Source organism: Talpa europaea, assembly GCF_964194135.1.
Source record: "Talpa europaea genome assembly, chromosome: 5".
In the NCBI taxonomy this organism is placed as follows: Eukaryota; Metazoa; Chordata; class Mammalia; order Eulipotyphla; family Talpidae; genus Talpa; species Talpa europaea.
The window spans coordinates 211,619-230,899 of NC_140071.1; the positions used below are offsets into that span (position 1 = coordinate 211,619).

The 19,281-nt window shown below is 68.4% G+C and overlaps 1 protein-coding gene across 1 annotated transcript; it reads left to right on the plus strand.

The window, feature by feature from the left end:
- Positions 1-786: 786 nt before the first annotated feature.
- On the plus strand, positions 787-16,206 carry CEP72 (centrosomal protein 72; the record flags this gene model as incomplete). Its single annotated transcript, XM_084233877.1, has 11 exons — positions 787-868; positions 3,933-4,060; positions 4,199-4,391; positions 6,146-6,254; positions 8,689-8,867; positions 9,193-9,497; positions 10,498-10,636; positions 11,094-11,287; positions 13,582-13,708; positions 15,082-15,193; positions 15,900-16,206. 11 exons carry the CDS (start codon positions 787-789, stop codon positions 16,069-16,071), a joined length of 1,740 nt encoding a protein of 579 aa, XP_084090003.1. The 3' UTR covers positions 16,072-16,206.
- Positions 16,207-19,281: the final 3,075 nt, after the last annotated feature.

The following is a 19,281-nucleotide window of genomic DNA, read 5'->3' on the forward strand; positions in this document are numbered from 1 at the left end:
GGGGGCACCAGGGCAGCGGGCGGAGGCGACACTGGGCGTCCAGCGCGTCCAGCGCGGGCACGGCGGGCGCGAGCCGGGGCGCCGTCTGAGGCTGGGGCGCGGCGCGACGCCCGCCCCGCGTCCTGGACGGCACGGCCGTTCGGGCTCGTTTCGTTTGCCGTACTGCACCCCGAGCGCCGTCCCGCACAGCCCCCCGGACTGCGGCCAGCAGCGGCCCCCGCGCTCGTCCCCTGCGCGCCGGGCCACGTGGGGGCGCTCGGCCGGGGCGGGGCTGGGGGGCGCCCGGTTGGGGGCGCTCGGCCGGGGCGGGCGCTCGTGGGGCGCCTGCGGGGGCGCAGACCCGGGCCCCGCGCCCTCCGCAAGGGGCGCGGCACCGGCAGAGACGGGCGCGGGCTCGCGGGCACCTGAGAACGGGGCGGGGGAGCCCCGCGAGGGCGAGAGCCCGGCGGCGCCCGGGCCCCGGGTCGCGGGGCGTCGGGGCCCCCGGGAGGGGCGGGGCGGGGCCCGGGGACGGCGTCTGAGGGGGGCGGGGCGGGGCCGGGGCGCTCTGGGCCCCGCCCCCACGGAGTCTCGCCCCCCGGGCCCCGCCCCGGGCCCCGCCCCGGGCCCCGCCCCGGGCCCCGCCCCGGGCCCCGCCCCGGGCCCCGCCCCGGGCCCCGCCCCGGGCCCCGCCCCGGGCCCCGCCCCGGGCCCCGCCCGCGGGCGCCGGCGGGTCTCGCGCAGGCGCAGGCGCCTGCAGCCCGGCCTCACTGCGCAGGCGCGCGCGCGAGCTGGCCGTTTGAAAACATGGCGCCGGCGGGCCCGCGGCTGGTGCTCTGTGAGGAGAGGATCCGGGAGAAGAGCGGCCTGCCGCCTCACCGTGACCTGGGTGCGCGCCCGCGGGAGGGCGGGCGGGGCAGGCCGGGTGCCGGCCCCGGGCCGCACGGTTCCGGAGGAGGGCGCTGGGCCCGGGGGCTGGGAAGGGGGCGTGCCGGGGGGCGGGGCGTGTCCTGCGGCGGGGGCGGGCACAGGGGCGGGACAGGGAGGCGGGGCTTGTCCTGCGGCGGGGGGCGGGGCCGGGAGGCGGGGCGTGTCCTGCGGTGGGGGCGGGGCCGGGGGCGGGGCCTGCGGCGGGGGCGGGGCCTGCGGGGCAGGCGGGTGGGTGCCCCTTCCTGTGGGGTGACCTGCGGCAGCCCCAGCCCACCCTGCCCCACTGCGCCGCTGCACCCCAGTCGCACCTCTGTGCGGCCCCCCGGGGCTGTCGTGGCCTGTGTCGTGGCTCCAGGGCGCTGCGGCCCGGGAGGGGGTGGGGAGCGCGCGCCGGCCCGGGAGCGCCGCGGGTCTCGGGTGGACGCCCCGATGGGGCTTGAGGCCGGGAAGCGCCTGTCCCAGTGTCCACTGCCAGTGTGTCCACTGCCGGGTCAGCCACTTCATCCCGGCCGGCCCAGGTGTCTGCCTTGAGGAGATTGTTTCGTGTGCGCAGGTGGTTAGATTCATGTAGCGCAGCGCGGCTCCGTCCCCTCGCCGGCCTAGAGCCCTGGGGTCCGTGTTGTTGCCCTCTCCGGCCCGGCACTGCCAGTGAAGCGGGTACAACAGGCTAGAGGGCAGGAGGCCAGATGGGAGGTCAGAACGACCGCTCACCTGCCTGGGCTCCGAGACCAGGCCCCCAGAGCCCCAAAAGGCCAAAAATCAAAACCAAGGGCCACAGCAATACACACCCACACAGTAGGGGCCGTGGCGAGGGCCACAAGGGCCGGGGCCCCACGGAGGACAGACGCCGTCTGTGGGTCTCGCCCGCGCAGCCGCGTGACCCCGGCTCCAGGACAACACGGGGCGCGTCTTACAAACAGGGGACAAAGAGCTCCCAGAGGCCACGCGTGGCGGCCGCCTCCCCCAGCGCGTCCGTGGTGGTCGCTGCGGGTCCCGCAGAGGCGGGTCCGAGGGCCGGGTGTCTCCACCGTGAGAGGCCGGGCAACGCCAGCCTCTGGGCTCCCTCGGCCACATCAGAGGCAGGACGGGCCGACCCCCCCAGGCCGGCTGCCGGAGCTGCTCTTCCTCTTTCCCCGGAGGATGGAACCTTCTCTCCTCTTCAGGGGCTGGTGTCGTCTGTCCAGCTCCCTCCAACCCTGGCTTACGTCCTCTCGGGGACCCCCCACCCACGAGTCTGATTGGACCATTTGGCAGTGGATGCTGTGCTGGTGGGTGCGTGTTGAGACTGTCGTGCCATCTTGTCAGTGGTCTTGTAGCTCGTGCTCCTCCTGTCCATTTTTCCATGGGCACCTGCTTCGCCTGACATCAGGGCGTCCACCCCACTTCCCGGGCTGCCGGGTGTTGGACAGATCTTGCCCACCTGTTTGCCTTGAGCTTTGACCATCCGGGTGGTGGTGCTTGAGGCGCGTTCCTTACGCATGCGTGGAGCTGCAGGGTTCTCCCCGCTCTGCCCTACTCCAGCATCTGGTCCACTCACCCCAGCATGGCCATTCGTGGGGCGATGCAGGCCATGTGGTGGGGCTCGACTGCCCTTGTTTGTTTTCCGTTTCCTCTTGGTTTTGTCTCTTTTGTCCCTTTCCTGCCACCTTGCAGTTTACAGGCGCGTCTGGGCTTGCGCGTGGCTGCCCGACAGGCCCAGGGTGCCTGGGTCGCTGGCCGCCGCTGTGGGCGCTCAAGCAGGGCAGCGTGCAGCCTCGCCCTGTGACGCCGCAGCGCCCGCGCCTGCCTGGCCTGGGCCCCCTGCTCCTGCCCGGGCCCCCCGCTCTTCCTTGGCGTCTGAGGGCAGGCAGTTGGTCCCTGTGTCCCTTCGCGGGAGTGTGTCTCCTCTCGCCTCCGATCCCAAGGCCGGTTCAGGGGGACGGGCGTTCTGGCGTACTGCTGCTGTTTCATCGCTGGAAGAACTGCGGCCGCGTGGTTTCTGCAGGGCCCCCGAGGCGTCTCCCTCTGGGGCTTTCTCCCCGCAGCCAGCCCTGCATCTCTGCGTCTGCAGGGCTGTGTCTGCCGGGTGTCCTGGCCGTGTTCTGTGTGGGTTTTCTCAGCTTTGTGACAAGTTGCTTCCGGCGTAAATCGCACCCGTGGTGTCCACTGGGCGCTGTAGGTCGCCGGGCTCCTGTCCCTCCCCTGCCTCACAGGTGCCTGGGACCGGGTGGGGCCGCCCCCAGGACACCAGGCGGACGGTGGCGAGGTCCCATGGCTGCTCTGCAGGGCCAGCGTGCGGGCAGGTCTTCCTCGTGGTGTTGGGTGAATGGGGCCGGCGGAGTCAGGGACTGCCCTTTGACCCTTATTTTGGTCAGCACCCCTTGGTGTTTCCGCGGCGCCACCCCCTTTGGCTCTTATATTGGGAGACACAAGCGCAAACAGAAGCCCCAGACGACTCAGGGCCTCCCTGCTTGGCTTTCTGAACCCCCGACAGTCCCCTCAGTGCTCCGTGTGTGTTTGTGCAGGTTTTACGTCACGTAAGTGGGGGGACGGTGACCTGTCTACTCTGTCTGGTCTGGAATGGGAGGGAAACCCGAACCCCAGCTTTGATTCAGGGCATGCTCCCTACATGCCTGCTGCTGGGAGGTGCTGGCATGTCTGCCCCGGCAGCTGGCGTCACAGAAGCGTGCTCCTGCAGCGCTGTGTGCAGGCGGCGCCCTCTGCCCTACCGGGCGGAGCCAGCAGTGTGCCAAGCCTGCCGCCGCCACCCCACTTTGGTGACTTCTTCAGGGGAGAAGCATCTGGGGGGAGCAGAGCATTGTGGAGGTAAACGTAAGCTCAGCCCAGTAACCAGCTCCTGTTTCTGAATCCGTGTTAATTTTGTGACTCAGGCGGTGAGGAGACTGTGTCTCGCCGCGATGCTTTATTACAGCGACTTATTTAGCCTGCTGAAACTACGCGCTGATGCTGTGACAGTAGTTTTATTGCAGTGACTTGTGTTCAATGAAGAGTAAGAGTGAAACCTCATCATTTTCTATCTTTAGCTGAACTTCGGACGTTATCTGTTCCCGGAACTTACCAAGAAAAGATCACGCACCTGGGGAACGCCTTGATGCACCTGACAGGCCTGACATCCTTGGATCTCTCACGCAACGCCTTGGTCAGCCTGGAGGTCAGTGTCTGAGTTTGTTCCGGAAGCGTCCCTGCTCCTCTGTCGCAGCGGCAGCTCCTGGTGCGGTGAGGGGTTGGCTGCCCGGGCCTGCCGCCGCGATGGGCCGCGAGGTGAGCGCCGCTCTCTGTCCGCCGGCAGGGCATCCAGTACCTGGCGGCCCTGCAGAGCCTCAACCTGTACTACAACTGCATCTCCTCGCTGGCGGAGGTGCTGCGGCTGCGCGCCCTGGCGCGGCTCTCGGACCTGGACCTCCGGCTGAACCCCGTGGTGCAGTGCGAGCCCGATAGCCGGCTGCTCGTGCTGCATGTGCTGCCACAGCTCAGGCGGCTGGGTAGGGCCCGGGGCTGGGGACCGTGGGGGAGCTGCTGGGAGGTAGCACAGGCAAACGGGCAGCAGGGGCAGCACCATGGCGGCGGAGTCCGCCCTGAGGAACGGTCCCTGTTCTCGCCCGCGGCCCTTCCGGTGCCCCCGCCATGGAGAGCGGAGCCCGAGCCAGGCACGTGACTTTGGGGGCCCGGGGCAGGGGAGGACGTGGGGCACCCCTTGACCCTTCTGCGAGTGGGCGTGGTGGTGCCAGGCGGGGGTGGCCGGGCGTGGCCCTTCGCCCCAGGAGCAGAGCACACCCTCTACCCCCGGGCCCGTCGGCTGCTCGGCGGGGGTCACTCGGGGCACCCATCTCCTGGGGCTGACCAGGGGAAGCTGGAGCGAGACCCCGCCCCAGCAGCTTCACCAGGAGAGACGCGCCCCGGCACTCCCCAACCCTCCCCGTGGCTGGGCTGAGGCTGCGGACCGACCGCGGCTGCTGTGCGATGTCTCCGGGTTCTCTCCGGCGTCTCCGCCCCGCACCTGTGGCCCCGCGGCCCCTCTGCACGTGGGCTGTGACTCCGGGCCCGGGTGGGAGCGCGTGGGGCGTGGTGACCCCTGAAGGTGCGCTTTTGTTTCATACCTGCTTTAAATTTCAGTGTGTAATGTTTAGATGTTCGGGTGGAATGGGTCCATCTGATTTCTTGTCGTCGTTTAATCAAGTAACTTACAAACAGTTGGTCTTGACTCTTCAGAAGCGTCATGGTCCTCACTGTGGGGGATTTTTGCAGCCTCAGCCCAGGTTGCCGCTCCCTGCCGGGGAAGTCTGGGCCCGGGCTCCTGTGGCATCACGGGAGCAGCAGCCCCGGCCCTGCTGGCCACAGGAGCCCCAGGAGGTCAGACCTGCTGGTCCCCAGTGGACATCTAAAGGCGCTGGGGCAGTGGGGCAGGAGCAGAGAGGTGCGTGGGCACGCGCACAGGGTTTTCCAGGGTCAGGAGCTTTGGGGAGAACGTGAGTCGGCATTTGGTTCTAACCTCGCCGTGGAAGGGCCGTTCCCAGGGCGCGGCTCGGGCGGCAGGCAGCGGTGCAAGGCCCAGGGAGTGCAGAGCCGCAGTCAGCAGAGGGGCGCCCTGGCCGGTGCTGGCCTGGGGAGGCCGGTGGCCGGGCACCCTAGGCGGTGTGCCCCGGGGGTCCCCAAAGAGATGGAGGAGGCAGGACAACGTGTGTTTGAGGGTACTCAGGGGTCCTGGGGAGCCCCCCTCTGGCCATCTCAGCTGTGGCGCTTCTGTGTGTCTTCCTCATCCTGTCTGTCCCCCACCTCTGGCAGCGCCGCGCCTGCCCATTTGTGACTGGCGCCGGAAACTGAGCCGGGCAGGCCAGAGTGCTGGCCCTGGAGCCCTGGCAGCCCCCCAGGGCACATGGGCATCACCTGCTTGTGTCCAAAGCTGCTGCACCCACCCGCCGTCAGGGAGGAAGCGAACAGCTGTCCTTCTGAGCCTGTGGGACCCTGTCGGGTGTGCAGGAGGAGCCAGAAGGGCAGCGCGTGCGAGTCTCGTGTGGCCTGCAGAGGGCGCTCTGGCCGCCTGCCTGGTGCGGGGGTGCTGGGTGAGGTCAGCCCAAGGGGGAGGCCCAAGAGGCTGGGGCTGGTCCCGGGCCGTGCCGGGCCAATGAGGGGCGCCGTTTACACTCGGGAAGATGCCTCCTGCCCTGCTACTGCAGGGCACCTGGGGCTGGGCACCATGTCCACAGGCACACTGGTCCCCACGGCCTTTCCTCCCTAGATGACCGCCCTGTGAGAGAGAGCGAGCGGACAGCCTCCCGGCTGCACTTTGCATCCGAGGACTCCCTGGACTCCCCACAGAGCTCCCCAGCGTTTCTCAGGGTCAGCAGGTAGGAGCGAGGCGGCTTCCACACCCCTTGCTGGGCTCTGGTGGGGGCCCCCGGTCTGCAGTCCTGGGCCTCCTGCTGCCCACACCCTCTCCCGCTGGCTTCCTTGGGCTGTTCTGGGGCCTGGCGTGTCCTCCTGGTGCTGCCAGTGCTCGTGGCGCTCGTGTTTTAATTCAAGGTATTTGTGCAACACACTTGTCTTTTGCACGATGACACTGTAGTTTCCGGGGTCCGTGCCCCCGAGTGCCAGGGTGGTGGCTTGGGACTGGCTTCCTCCTGCCTGCTGATGCCGGGCCCCTCCCGCCCTTCGGGCCGTCTCCTCCAGCGTCGCCCACAGGCACCGCCCTCCCCTGCTTGTGTCTGCGGCTGCAGACTGGGTCTCCCCTTTCAGATGGGTGCCCGCCCGGGGGCCTCCCTGAGCTGGGCACTCTGCTGACACCTTATTTCCCAGGAGGCTGCACTCTGGAGCATGGGGCTCCAGGACGGGGATGGAGGCCCGAGGCACCCTGGCCGCCGCCTTGCCCGGCCTCCCGTCGCTGCCCTGTGTCCAGGGAGCGTGGGTGCCTCCGCCATCCCGGGCGTCCCAGTGTGAGGAGTGGCCATCCTGGCGCTGCCGTCCTTGGCCCCAGGGCAGCTGCTGTCCTCTGGCCTCCTGCCTCCCCCGAGGTCTGCACTCCAGGGGCAGCTGTGCCTGTCTCCTGGCTCTCCCGAGGCGCCCACCGGCGTGGTCTATGGTTCTTGGGTTTCATCCTGGTGGGGTTTGTGTCTTTTTTTCCTCTTGCTTTTCAGTTTTGGTGGTTTCAGCTGAGAATCTCTCCTCACAAACCCAGCCTCTTACGGCCCTGCCCAGGCCTGCACAGTCTGCCGCTGCTCTGGCACCTTTTCTTCTCCTTAAAGTTCCCATCTCTCTGCTTGTACTCCCCTCGCCCTCTTAGCACGCCCCTCGGAGCTTCAGAGCCTGTTCTGAAACTTCCAGCCCTGGTGCCAGAGCCGAGTCTGGCTCTATCACTGTCGCTCGTGACCGTGTCTCTAAAAAATATTCCACTGTGGAGGAACCCACGAGGTCTACCGTCGAGCTGTCGTGAAGCGTCCAGTCTTGTGGTGGCGCATGTCCTCAGAATGCTCTGGAACGGAGCTGCGCGATCGTCTGCCAATTCCACTTCTGCCTTTTCTGGAGAGATCCGCTTGGGCGCGCAGCTGAGCTTGCACTTCCCGCCAGCCCATGAGGGCCCTGCTCCCCACGCCCTCACTGGCACTGGTGTCCGGCCGGTCACCGCGAGGCTGGCCGTGTTTGGTCCCCTTGGAGGTCGGTGTGCTGAGCACCACCCTGTGCTTGTCGGCCCTTGCGTGTCTCTGGGGAAAGAGCTGCTCCGGACCTTGGCCCATTTTTTTGTTGAGCTTTAGGAGTTGTCTGTATATTCTGGATGTTGCGAGATATGTGAGCTCTGTAAGCATCATCTTCTGTTTCTACGGGTTAGGTTTTGATGCACAGAATTTAAACATTTTGGCGCCATCTAAACTGTTTCGTCTTCTGTTGCATGCGCTGCTGGCGGCGCACCAGGAAGTCGCTCCGCAAGCCTGGCGCGAGACGCTTCTGTCCCATGTGTTCTTCTCGGAGCTTTATATTTTAGGCCTTTGGTCCACTTGGAGTCAGTTTCCGTGTCTGGCAGGAGTGAGGACCACCTTGTCCTGCGCACATGGGCCCCAGCCCCGGCCAGCGTCCCCCGTGGGCAGTCCTGGCTGTGTGGTGTGGGCGTCGGGCCCACCTGCAGGCACCACACGCCCGGGCGCTGCAGCTCTCTAGTTAGTTTTCTCGAGATTTTCCTGAGTATTCAAAATCACACGAGAGTCCTGTGTTTTAGGATGGTTTTCTCCGAGTCTGCACGGTGTGTGCTTGAGGTTAGCTGGAGCTTGCTCCGATGCTATAGCTCGCTCCGCAGAACTGATGTTCCGGTGAGGTTTGGTCTGCGGCCTCGGACATGCAGGGCTGTCCCATCCGCTGCTCCAGCTTGTCTGGTTGTCTTGAGGCGGAAGAAACACAGCTCAGGGCTGGTGACCTGGCGCCCAGAGTGGCGGCCGGCCCCACAGAGGCCGGGACGCGCCAGCTGTCAGGATTTCATGGGAGACCCCCAGGAAGACCCACGCCCCCTTCTGCAGGAGCCTGAGAGTAATGAGGAAACAGCGACTCCTGTCGGCTCGTCCCGCCAGCCAGCAGTCCCCACCCCCGCCGTGCCCACCGCCTGCATCACTCTTGGGCCTGCTGGGGTCGCCGCGCTGAGGCCTCTGTGGACCCACTTTCCTCAAACACAGCCAGGGAGGTTCTGTGAGGGCGGCCCCTGGGCCCTGTCGTGGCGGTCTTCCGGGGTTCTCTGCGCCACGCGGGGCATCCAGCCTGACCCTGGCGGGGCCCGAGCACCGAGTCTGCTTCTCCTCGCAGGCCGCGCCTCTGCAGGGCCAGGCGCAAGGACCCGGCGGCCAAGAAGGGCCTGGCCCTGGACGCCGACGATGAGGCGGTGCTGAACCTCATCGCCGAGTGCGAGTGGGGTCTGAGCACGCCCCCTGGGAGCGCCAGCTCCGGCCAGAAGGAGCGAGAGGTGGACCTCCGTGGTCCCCAAGGTGCGGCCAGCCTGTGGACGTGCCCAGGGCGGGACCGGGGTGGCCAATGCACGGGCTGCAGGGACGAGCCGGGGAGCCTGCTGTGTCGGTGCCCCGGGTGCCGCACAACCGGACGACCTGCCTCCGCTGCACGGGTTGGGGCTCGGCCTGTTGCTCTCATTCCTGAGGCTTCACTGGGGCCCAGGGGCGCCTGCCTGGGCCTGCCCAGCGCGGTCTGTGAGCCCCCTCGCTCCCGCAGTCCAGGTGGTGCCCAAACCCGGTGTGCTCGCGAGCTGCCCGGAACCGCAGCGTGGCGGGTGCTGAGGGCCCGGCATGTCTGTTACAGGCCCCACGGACTCTGGGGACTCGGGTGCCTCTTCACAGAGGCCGAGTCTGTCAGCACAGACGCTGCTGGAGCCTCCGCCTGTGCCTGGGAAGTGCAGGAAGCGAAGGGTGCTGGGCGGGCGGGCCCAGGCCCCTGTGGAGCAGGAGTGTCTGAGCTGCCTGGAGCTGCCCGAGGGGCCTGCCAGCCCCGCCAGCCCCGGGGAGGGCCTGAGCAGCTCCGAGGGCCAGCATGAGCAGACCTTCCCTCCAAAAGAGGTGTCGGAGCCGGGGGAGCCCAGGACCCCCAGCTGGGGCAGCGCCAGACAGGTGAGGCTGCGGGGGAGCCCTGTGCACGCAGGGTGGCCAGAGGGCGGCTGTCCTGGGGGCACCTCTTGCCTTCAGTGCAGCTGTGACCCGGACAGTACGGCCGGGAGCGCTCCTGCCGCGGCCTCCTCGTGGGGGCGCCTGCCCCCCGCTCAGCTCCAGCTAACCTCAAGGAGTTTGGCGAGAGACGCTCCCCGCCGCCTCCAGGAAGGCTGCTGCCTGGTTCCTGGCTCTCCTGCCCTCCAAGGGGCAGGTCCGCCTTGGGCGTCTTGTCCCAGCCCGGTGGGGGCGGGAGCTGAGCCCCAGGCATAGCCGCCAAGGGCCAGCCAGTCCCAGCCCCTGGTGAGGGGGGCACAGGAGCGGCTCAGTGGGGTCCGGATGGCTGGGAGCCGCCTTTGGGCCCTGGGTGGAGGCAGCAGCCCCTGCCCACCAGGATGGGGCGTGGGGTGGATGCCAGGAGCCCTGTGAGCCGCCCGCGGTGGAGGGGAGGAAGCCCGCAGGGTCAGCCGTCGCCTGGGAGGCTAGGGCCCTGTGGGCTGGCACTGCCCAGGAGCTGCCGGGGGAGGGCAGAAACCCAGGACCACTCAGGGTGGTGTCAGCAGCACGCCCTGATGAAGAAGAGACAGGCCCCGGAGAGGCTGCAGGACGCAGGGCGCTGACCTGAGCGAGATCCCGGCCTTATTACTGTCAGAGGAAGGGGCGCGTCCACTGACATACTCCCGCTCCCGCCCATGGCTCCCATCTTCTTAACAAGGCGCCCCCTGACCAGGCCCTGGCGTGCAAAGAACATCAGAAAGCAGCCCCAGGGCATTCCCGGTCACACCTTGGGATGCGACCCCTTGCCCAGGGACGTCAAGTGTCCTGTTCCCATCCAGCTTGGAAGGAGCCCTGTCCACCCACAGCCCGGGGCCGTGGCCGTCGCTGTGCTGGGGCGTGGTGTGGGCGGGAGCCTGAGCATGCAGGGGCGATGCCCACTCGGACAATGCCCTGTTCCTCCCTCCAGGCGTCTCCCAGGTTGCCCGTGGCCCCAGCGCCCAAGAGGAAGGCTGCCCTGGAGCTGGCGCGGCTGGAGGCACTGCTGGACCTGGTGGACCGCCACTGGAGCGGCCGCAGGTCTCTGCACAGCCACGAGGCCTTCCTGGGTAAGCGGGTGCCTGCTCGGCCCTCAGGCCACTCTCGGTTGCAGGCGCCGGTCCCAACCCGGCCCTTCACGTCCCCTCGGACGTCGCTGCTCACTCTGCTGCGGGGAGTGCCTGACCCCAGGGCTGACTGCCCTGAAGCGGCTCCCGGGTGGCTGGGCGGGAGGCCCTGCTTCGTGGCTGCTGGTGCCGCTGGGCCTGGCTTCCCCGGGACTCTGGTCGCCAGTGTCTGGGTCTGCTGTTTCCACGTGGTGGCGAGACGGAGTGCCACTGCTGATGCCCCAAACCCCCTAGAGACGTGACCGTGCCCCGGGCTTGGGCTCTCGTGGCCGTGACTCCCAGAGGCCATGTCCTTTGGCGGGGGCCCAGGGGCCCCGTCACAGGGCCTGGTTGCGGGAGGCCCTGGGTGCCAGCCGGTGTGCACGGCTGTGGCTCAGCACCCGTGTGACCCTGCTCCCAGCTCAGGCGAGACGCGTGCTGTCATCCACTGAGGAACTGACAAGCCCGGACAGTTCGGCTGCTGAGCGTGAAGAGATGAGCTGCCTGGCTCTGGAGAACAGGGCTCTGAGGAGTCAGCTCGCCCAGCAGCAGCAGCAGCACAGCGCCAAGATGAGGGAGGTGGTGTCGGCGCTCGGCAGCGCGCGCCAGGAGATGGTGAGGGGCCTGCTCTGCTGCCCCCCTGGCCCTCAGTGAGGGGCTCTGACTCACGGGCCTCCCGTCTCGCACTCCCCTGCGGCCTCCCTCCCCCCCCGAGGTCCAGCTGCTCCTCAGGGGCCTCCCCTGTCTCTGTTACTCTCAGGCCCAGGTGCCAGTGACCTGCAGCTGGTGGTGTCCCCGGTTGCCCCATCTCTGCACCCCCCTCCCCCCCGCCGCAGCTGCCTTCTCTTCTGGGGGAGACAGGAAGAGGATGAGGCTGGGCTTTAGACAGTCCCTGTGGCCCCCTGTCACCTGGCCCAGGACCCCAGACCACTGGCCAGGGCCCCGGCAGCTGGCCGAGCACCGGCCAGGGTCTCCGCTGCTCTCTGGCCGGGCTACGGTGTCCCGTCTGACCCGTGGGGGCCTCCACCTCCAGGTGGCGCTCAAGGGCAGCCGGCGCTGCACTGCACAGCCCCGCCCGCTGGCCCAGGAGGCCCTCGCACACGCCCCTCCTCTGCCGCCGCCGCGTCCACCCGCACAGGGAGGCGCGCAGCCAGAGCTGCAGTGAGCAGAAGGAAGCAAACGGCAGAGCCGGAGCGGGGAGGAGCCAAGGAAAAGGGAAAACCACCGGGAAAATCAGCAAGCTGGGCTGGGCCTTTGACTAAATGTGCAAAATCAACAAATCCTTCCCTGGACTAAGGAATAAGGTTCAAATAAAATCAGAACTTTAGAGGAGACGTTGACATGGGTGCGCAGCACTGCAGGGACAGCCGGGGCTGCTGCGGACACCCGTGGGCGCCCGGAGAAGAAAGGGGGACCCCACAGCGCCTCCCACCAAGAAGGCGCCCGGGAGAGACTCGCCGCCGCCGGGCGAGAGAGCGGAAGGCAGGGCCGGGAACAGCCGAGCAGCCGTCGTCGTGGCCGACATCTGCTGGACGTGCAGACCTGGGGGGTCGCACCGACCCTCTGGGGCTCTCCCGAGGAGGGGTGGAGGCGCCTCTGTTCCCACGTGGCAGCTGCATCCCGGTGGCGTCAGCAGCACCCGCAGGGGCGTCCGGCCGTTGTGTCGAGTCACGGTAAACGCAAGGGCCTCTGAAGAAGCACCAGCCGGCTGGACCCAGCAGTCCGTGGCCTAGCGCGCGCCCATGTGGCAGACTCGGGGCTCCAGGCACTCGGGCCACTCCTGGGCAAAGCTCAGAGATTGGGGTCAAGTGCCCGTCACGGGGTCCACCGGCAGAGCGCCCCCCGCCGCGTTCAGCATGGCGCCGGCCCAGCCGCAGCACGCGAGGGCCGGGGCCGGTGTGGCTGCATCTCCTCCCCCCAGTTTATCCCAGAGGAGCCGGAAAACAGCCCTGCTTGAGGGCATCAGGGAGATCAGAACATTTAGGGGCAAACTTAACAGGGGGGTGAAGATTGTTCCCCAAAATGGGGAAAGCTGGACCCGTGATGAGCCAGGCTGGTGGAGGGACGCCGCCGCGGCGCCGCCTCCCCGGCCCTCTGTCGGCTGAGCCTGAGCCCAGCGCCCGTCCCCTGCGGCTGGTGCCCCTTCCTGGTTCCACAAGAACCCTGCGCAGCCCAGGCTTCAGGGACTCAGGCGCTGCCCTTCCTGACGGCACCTCATGCTGAACTGCGGCCGGCGCGGGGCGCAGCTCAGGGCAGCAGCAGCAAGGCCCTGGCCGTGTGGCCAGCCGAGTGTCGGCGCAGGGTCCCCCCAGAAGCAGCGGAAGAGACGGAGCCCCGCGCCGCACGGAGTTGGCTGGATCAGACACACCGTGAGACTGGGCCGGACAGGAGGAGACACGCCCTGGCGGAGCCCCAGCCCGAGGGCAGCAGGGGGTGGGCAGGAGCCCCACGGGCCAGGGCAGCGGCCGGGAGCCCTGTGGGACTGGGTTAGGGTGGCGGCTCGGATGGCCCTGGGCCCTCGCCCCCTGTCAGGGCCCCGTCCACAGGCTGAGGAGCGGGAGCAAGCAGCTTCCCCAGGGAGTACCATGCCCCCGGTTGGTCTGTGCTGCTGCCACCACGAGCGTCTGCAGGGGCCCGGGCCCCGACCTGGAGGGAGAGGGTGGCAGTCCCGGCACCCACGGGGCTCGTCCTGGAGGGCAGGGGCCAGGCAGTCACCTGGCCGCTGTCCTGGCTCCAGGCCGCGGCGCCTGCTGGAGCACACCCCTTGCGGAGCCAGGGACGGTGGGAGCCCCGCGCTGCCCCCGCCGGCCTGGGCCTTGGCCCATCACCACACCTGCGCGCGGTGGAAAGGCTGCGTTGGGTGTCTAGTGCGTGACTCGACTGTTTCAAGTTTCTTGTTGTGTCCTTAGGACGACTTGAAGCAACACCTGGACAAATCTTTGCAGGAGAACAGCAGCTTAAAATTGCTTTTGTCCACCATGAAGCGAGAAGTAAGAGATGCAGACGCGTCGGCTGCGCTGGGCGTGCAGGTCTCGGGTGAGTCGGGCTCTCCAGCCGACGCCGGGCAGCGGGCACTGAGGCTGTGGCGATGGGGGCGCGGGGGACTGGCCTCGCAGCTGGAGGCCGGACCTGTGGGCCTTCTGGGCAACCCCGAGGGCGCCAGTGGCCGTGGAGCTGGCCCGTGCACGCCAGGCGCCCCCACCCCCAGGTACAAGGCCCTCTCTCCGGCCCGTGCCCTCCAGACCCGGGTCGCTGCCACCCTCTCTCCGCTTCCTCCCGCGCGTTTTGCCATTTTTAAAAGTGGACTTTGTATTTCACATGCTGGGCTTTGAAGGAAGGGGTTTGGGGGCTGTTTGTTTCCCACGTGCCCTTGGGGGGGAGCTGGGGTCTCACGGAGGCTGCATCTGTCCCCCCTCCTACCTCCCAGGCCCAGACGCGGCCTCGCCTGGCGGGAAGTGATGCTGGCCCCGGGCGTGTCTGCTGGGGCCCGCCCGCCCGCGGGTTCTCTCCAGTCACTGTACTGAGGTGGCGAGCCCCGTGTTCTCAGCGGGTTCGCTCCATTACAAAGCCCCCCGCCCCGGGCACCCAGTGCTGCTTTCACCTCTTGCCTCTCCCTTTCTGCGGCTGGTTTGAAGCAGCCGCCATGGCCTCCGCCTGCTCTAGGCAGCCTGGGGGGCAGCTGCCTCTTCAGGTGGACTCGGTCCAGGTCCCCGGAGGGGCAGGCGCAGAGGATGGCCCTTCCCTTGGGGCCTTCCCGTCCTACCCCCTCTGGTGCCCCACCCAGGGCTCCCCACCAGCTGTGCGTTCGCCATTGACCCCGTCGTTGAGGGGGGACTGGTGGCCAGCCCCGAGGTGCCCAAGCAGCCCCAGCTGCAGCCGCACCCGAGCCTGGCGAGCCCCTCAGCCTGGGTGCGGTCTGGCCGCTTTCTGGGGAGCAGAAACACGGGGCTCGGGCGCTGGCCGCTTCTAGCGGGTGCTGCGCCGCCGCCGGCTCTCTCTGCCTGCCCGGTGCTTGACGAGCGTGGGCATCAGGGCCCCCCCGCGCCGCCTCTGCCCTCCTCGGAACCCCCGGCTGGCGCCCTCGCAGCCTGGGTCCTGCCCCGCCGCCACTGCTTGCCCTGTGACCTCTGGCCCGCCCGGGCCGTGCCAGTGCTGGACTTGGGGGCCGGAGGCTTCTTCCCCCTGGGCGGACACAGCCGGAGGACACGCAGGGCAGCAACGTCAGGGGGCACCCAGGGGCCCCAGCCACATAGGCTGCTCTTTTTAGAGGCCGCAGCTCCCGCCTGAGTGGCGCCTGGGGGGACAGGCGGGCCAGCAGAGGGGCCTAGGCGTCCCGGCCAGCGGCTGCGGCTCTGACGCAAACCGTCCTCGGCCGGGAAGTGAGGCTGCCGTGGGCCCTTCCCCTTCAGGGCTTCAGACCAGCGTGAAGAGGCTCTCGGCCGAGATTGTGGAGCTGAAGGAGCTCCTGGAGCATGGCGGCATGGCCCGGGAGCTCACGCATATGCTGCAGGAGAGCCACAGGTGCGCGGGGGGTGCATGTTGGGGAGCCCGAGGAGTGGGGCTGGGAGCCACAGGAGGTGCACAGGGCAGGGGCTGGGGAAGACCCTGGGGGAGAGGAGGGGTGCACGGGGCGGGGGAGGGGTTGGCAAGTGTTGCTGTCCAGGCCGGCTGGGCGGTCAGGTCCGGACCTGGGGTCACTGTTGCCTTGGAAACCCCCAGAGCTCCCTTAGCTAATGAGAAGCAGGTCCCTCCGCTGTGACGGGGCCCTGCAGCAGGGCTGTGCTGGGGGGAGCTGTCTCCAGGGCGACGGGCGGGCAGGTGGCTGGGAGCTGGGAGGAGGTGCGGCTATCCCCGTTCCGGGTCAGCAGAGAGCGTGGGAGCCACAGAGGGGCTCGGGGTGAGGGAGCGGCGGGGGCCGGCTGTGTGGACGGGCACCGGGCCACCTGCGTGGGTGTGTCTGTGGGAGACGGGCCGCCCACACCCTTCTCCAGCTCGGGCGGCGACAGCCTCAGGTGCAGCTTCCAGCGGCTGCTGTCGGCCGGCACCAGGGTCAGGCACACCTTTTGGGGGACATTGGGGCAGACCCCCTGTATGTGGCTTCCCCCACCCCGTCCGGGGCGGGGCGGGGCACCGGCGCCTCCGAGCTGGGCTCCAGGTAGATGCCCGTCGAGGTCGCGGCTGGGGCCGGTGCAGCGCGAGCCCGGCTGAGGCTGCCCGTGTCCTCCAGCTCCCTGGTCAGCACCAACGAGCGCCTCCTGCAGGAGCTGAGCAAGCTGCAGGCGCAGCACCAGGCCGAGGTGGAGCAGCTGCACTGGAGCTACAGGCAGCTCAAGAAGACTCTGGCGCTGGCCCCCCATGGCCCCCCCGCCGGCGGCGCCAGCCTGGGAGGCCGCTCGTGAGATGTGGAGGTGGGGTCCAGCCTGTGCGGCCATCTCCAGGGGGCTTGGTGAGCTGTGCTCAGCCCGTGGCTGTTTTCTGAACCCGCGCGAAGACGGGGCTAATCCCAGGCTCCCTCGTGAGACGAACGCGCCGACTGTTCTGAGACAAACAGCCTTTTTCATGACTGTCGAGTGACGGGGCTGAGGTGGCCCTTCTGCCGCCGACTCTGGTGGGGGAGGAGTCGTAGCCAATAAACTCATACGTTGTTCCCAGAGGTGCCTCTTCAGGCTCCAGCTGCGTCTCTCCCGTGACGCTGCTGTGCCTCGTGCGGGGAGCGGGCCGGGCCGCGCTGGTGGTGGGAGGCTGTGTGGACAGCTGGGCGCCGGGCAGGCGGGGGCCGGGGGGCCTCCCAGCCCCTCGAATCTTTACTCCTCCTCTGAGGTCGCCCTGGCTGTCTCGTGGCCTCACCTCTGGTTGCCGCTCCACTTGGCCGTCTCTGCGCGACGCCGCCCTGTGTCCCGCCCCAGGCCCGGGGTGCCCACTCGCGCGCGCCCACACCCACCCCAGGTGTCCACCGTCAGGCGCGGTGCCTGCACCCACACGCCTCCTGCAGCCGCAGGCCGGCCCTGAAGACGATGGCCTTGCGGGGCATAAAGTGGGGTTTTTGGTTTGGAAGCTTCCTGTCTCGGGTCCTGCTTGCTTGCGGAGGGGAAGCATTTAATTTCCTAGTTGATTTCATGTTTGCAGTCGGTTGGCTGATTCAGGAGCGAGCAGGCCCGGGGGCCAGGCTCCCCTGCGGGAGGGTCTGAGGCCCCAGCCCTTCCTCCTGTCTGGTGGTGGCTTTTGGGGGGCCGTGTCACCAAACGTGGCGCCTCCACTTCAGAACACCCTCTTGGTTCTTGAAAGACCCTGGTTCGGCCCGTTCTGTGCTCCAGCCCCACGCGGTCAGCGCCTCGTGTGGACGCTGCTGCCCTCGTGGGCCCGTGGGCCATTCTGCTGCTCGAGCTGGAAAAGCTTTGGTTGCCATTTCTCCCGATTTCTTGTCCGACCCAAACTCTCCCCCCACGCCCAGGAGTCAGCCCCTTGACCCCTGACACTGCCCCACAGACGCGAGACTGCCTTGCCCTCTGGCGCCCGGCCGGGACCGGCTCTGCCGTGGAGGCCCTGGCCTGTCCTGCCCCCGACCAACCTCGGGTCGGCCTGGGCCTGATGGTTAAGTTCCAGTTGGCTCTTTTTCATGAAGGTTTTATTTCCAGTATGTCCGTTTCGTTAACTCCGTCACCTCATTCCTACCGTCTGCTGCCAGAGTGGCGGTGCCCACCCCGTGAGCCCGCGCTTCCCACCCGCCAGTGGGTCTGCAGCCTCCACATGCATGGCAGGCGCCCCGGCCCCGGCCCTGCCGGGAGAACCGTTTCTGACGCAGAGGACGCTGCGCGGCCCTGAGCCTCTGCCTCACGCCCGGCGTCAGCTCTGGAGTCCGCTCAAGACCGCCCTGTCGGCCTTGGGGCCACGACACCCAGGCTCGGAGTGGCGTTTGGGTGGAGCTGTCTCCTGAGGTGGCGACGTCGCGCCATCTGGGGGCGGGGAGGAGCCAGGACGGCCCCGCCCCACTGACCACAGCACGGGTACCCACTGCCCCTCAGCCGGACGGTGGGGGCGCCTGGACGGCCCCGGCCCGTGGTTTCACTGCAGTATCTGCATTTGCCCCTCCTGAGTCATGGGGGGTTTGCTGCCCTGCGGGGCTTCCTGCCGTCCCCCTGCACCCCAGCTGGCCTCTTAGTGGTCAGATCGCCCCTGGCCACGCTTCCGGCCACCCGTTGTTTCTCCTGTGATGGCTGCTGCCGCCGTGGACGCGCGCAGCATCTGCCAGGCCCACGTTCCCTGCTCGCAGGGCTGTGGCTGTCAGAGGCCCCCCTCGGTGCTCCTCACCCCGCAGGGCGCTCCGCCCTCACCTCTTTCTTTCCGTATTTGGGGTTCTTGTGACGTAACCCCAGGGAGCCCCGTTAGGGACTAAAACACCTTTATTTTGGGCAGCGCAATCGCTAGGGCAGGGCTAGGCAGGTGTCCGCTGGACGAGTCGCGCCCACAGGGCCTGAGCCCACCGCAGAGACGAGACCAGCCCAGGCTTCACGACACCTTATTTGTCACCTTTATTGTCACGTTGCCGGCTGGCGCGGTTAACACGAGGGCGGGGCGGGCGCAGCACACACGCGCTCTTTCACCCAAGGCTTGCGGGCCGGGGCTGGCAGCGGCCCTCGGCCACCCCAGGAACCAGTGTAAAAATATATTGCATCTGCGTATAAACCATGTCCCTTTCCTGAAAAACGTGGACAAACCAGTAGGAATGATCCCTTCAAGTTTCCGCGGAGTCGCGGTCGCGCTACCGCTCGGCTCTGCCTCAGTAGTGGGTCAGCGCGGCCGCGGGCAGTGCTGGGGCGGCGCCTCCGCGTCACCTGGGCCGTGCGAGGCGACCCCGGTGCGGCGGGGGCGGGCAGTGGCTTGCTTGTGCGGGAGCAGCCCGGAGACGGGGGCCGGCACCTCCAGCTCCGGGCGGTGCGCTGAGGCGGCGCCTCCAGGACAAACACTGTCTTGAGTAACCTGCGCTCTGGCCGCAGGGCTGGCTTGGCTGGCACCGCCTCCGGCCCACCCGCTGGCGTTAAATAAATAAATAAGCGTCCTGCGGCCAGTGTCCTGGGGTGGCCGCCCCGCGGTGCGGCTCCTGCCTTCTCAGGTAGACGTTAGTCGCTGTCGCCGGGTTAGTAGAAGCTGGTGGCGCGGGAGCATGCGGGAGTCGCCGCCGGGACAGCACGACGGGGGCGGGCGGGCGGCTCGCAGGTCAGTCTGGTGGGACGTGCAGGCCTCCCTGCCCAGGGCCCCCGCTGGGGAAGGGCGGCTCCGCCCGCCATGGCACAGCCCCCCCCCCCCCCGAGGGGAGCCAGGAGGGGAGTGGCCGAGGCGGGTGCCACCCGCAGGCTGGGGAGGAGGTGCCGGGCAGGGAAGCGTGGGGGGGGGGGCTGGGCCCAGGGGCGGGCAGCCTCAGCCGGTGAGGGCTCTGCTGGGGCCAGCCTCGTGCCCAGCTGCCGGGACCCAGCAAGATGCTTTGGAGCCCCCGCTTTTCACCCCCGTGCGCAGAAGCTGCTGTGCACCCAGGACCGGCAGGCTGTGCCCGGCAGGAGGGCCAGGCCCGCGTCCAGGGAGGGGCTGCACACGCCCTGTGCCACAGCTGGCCT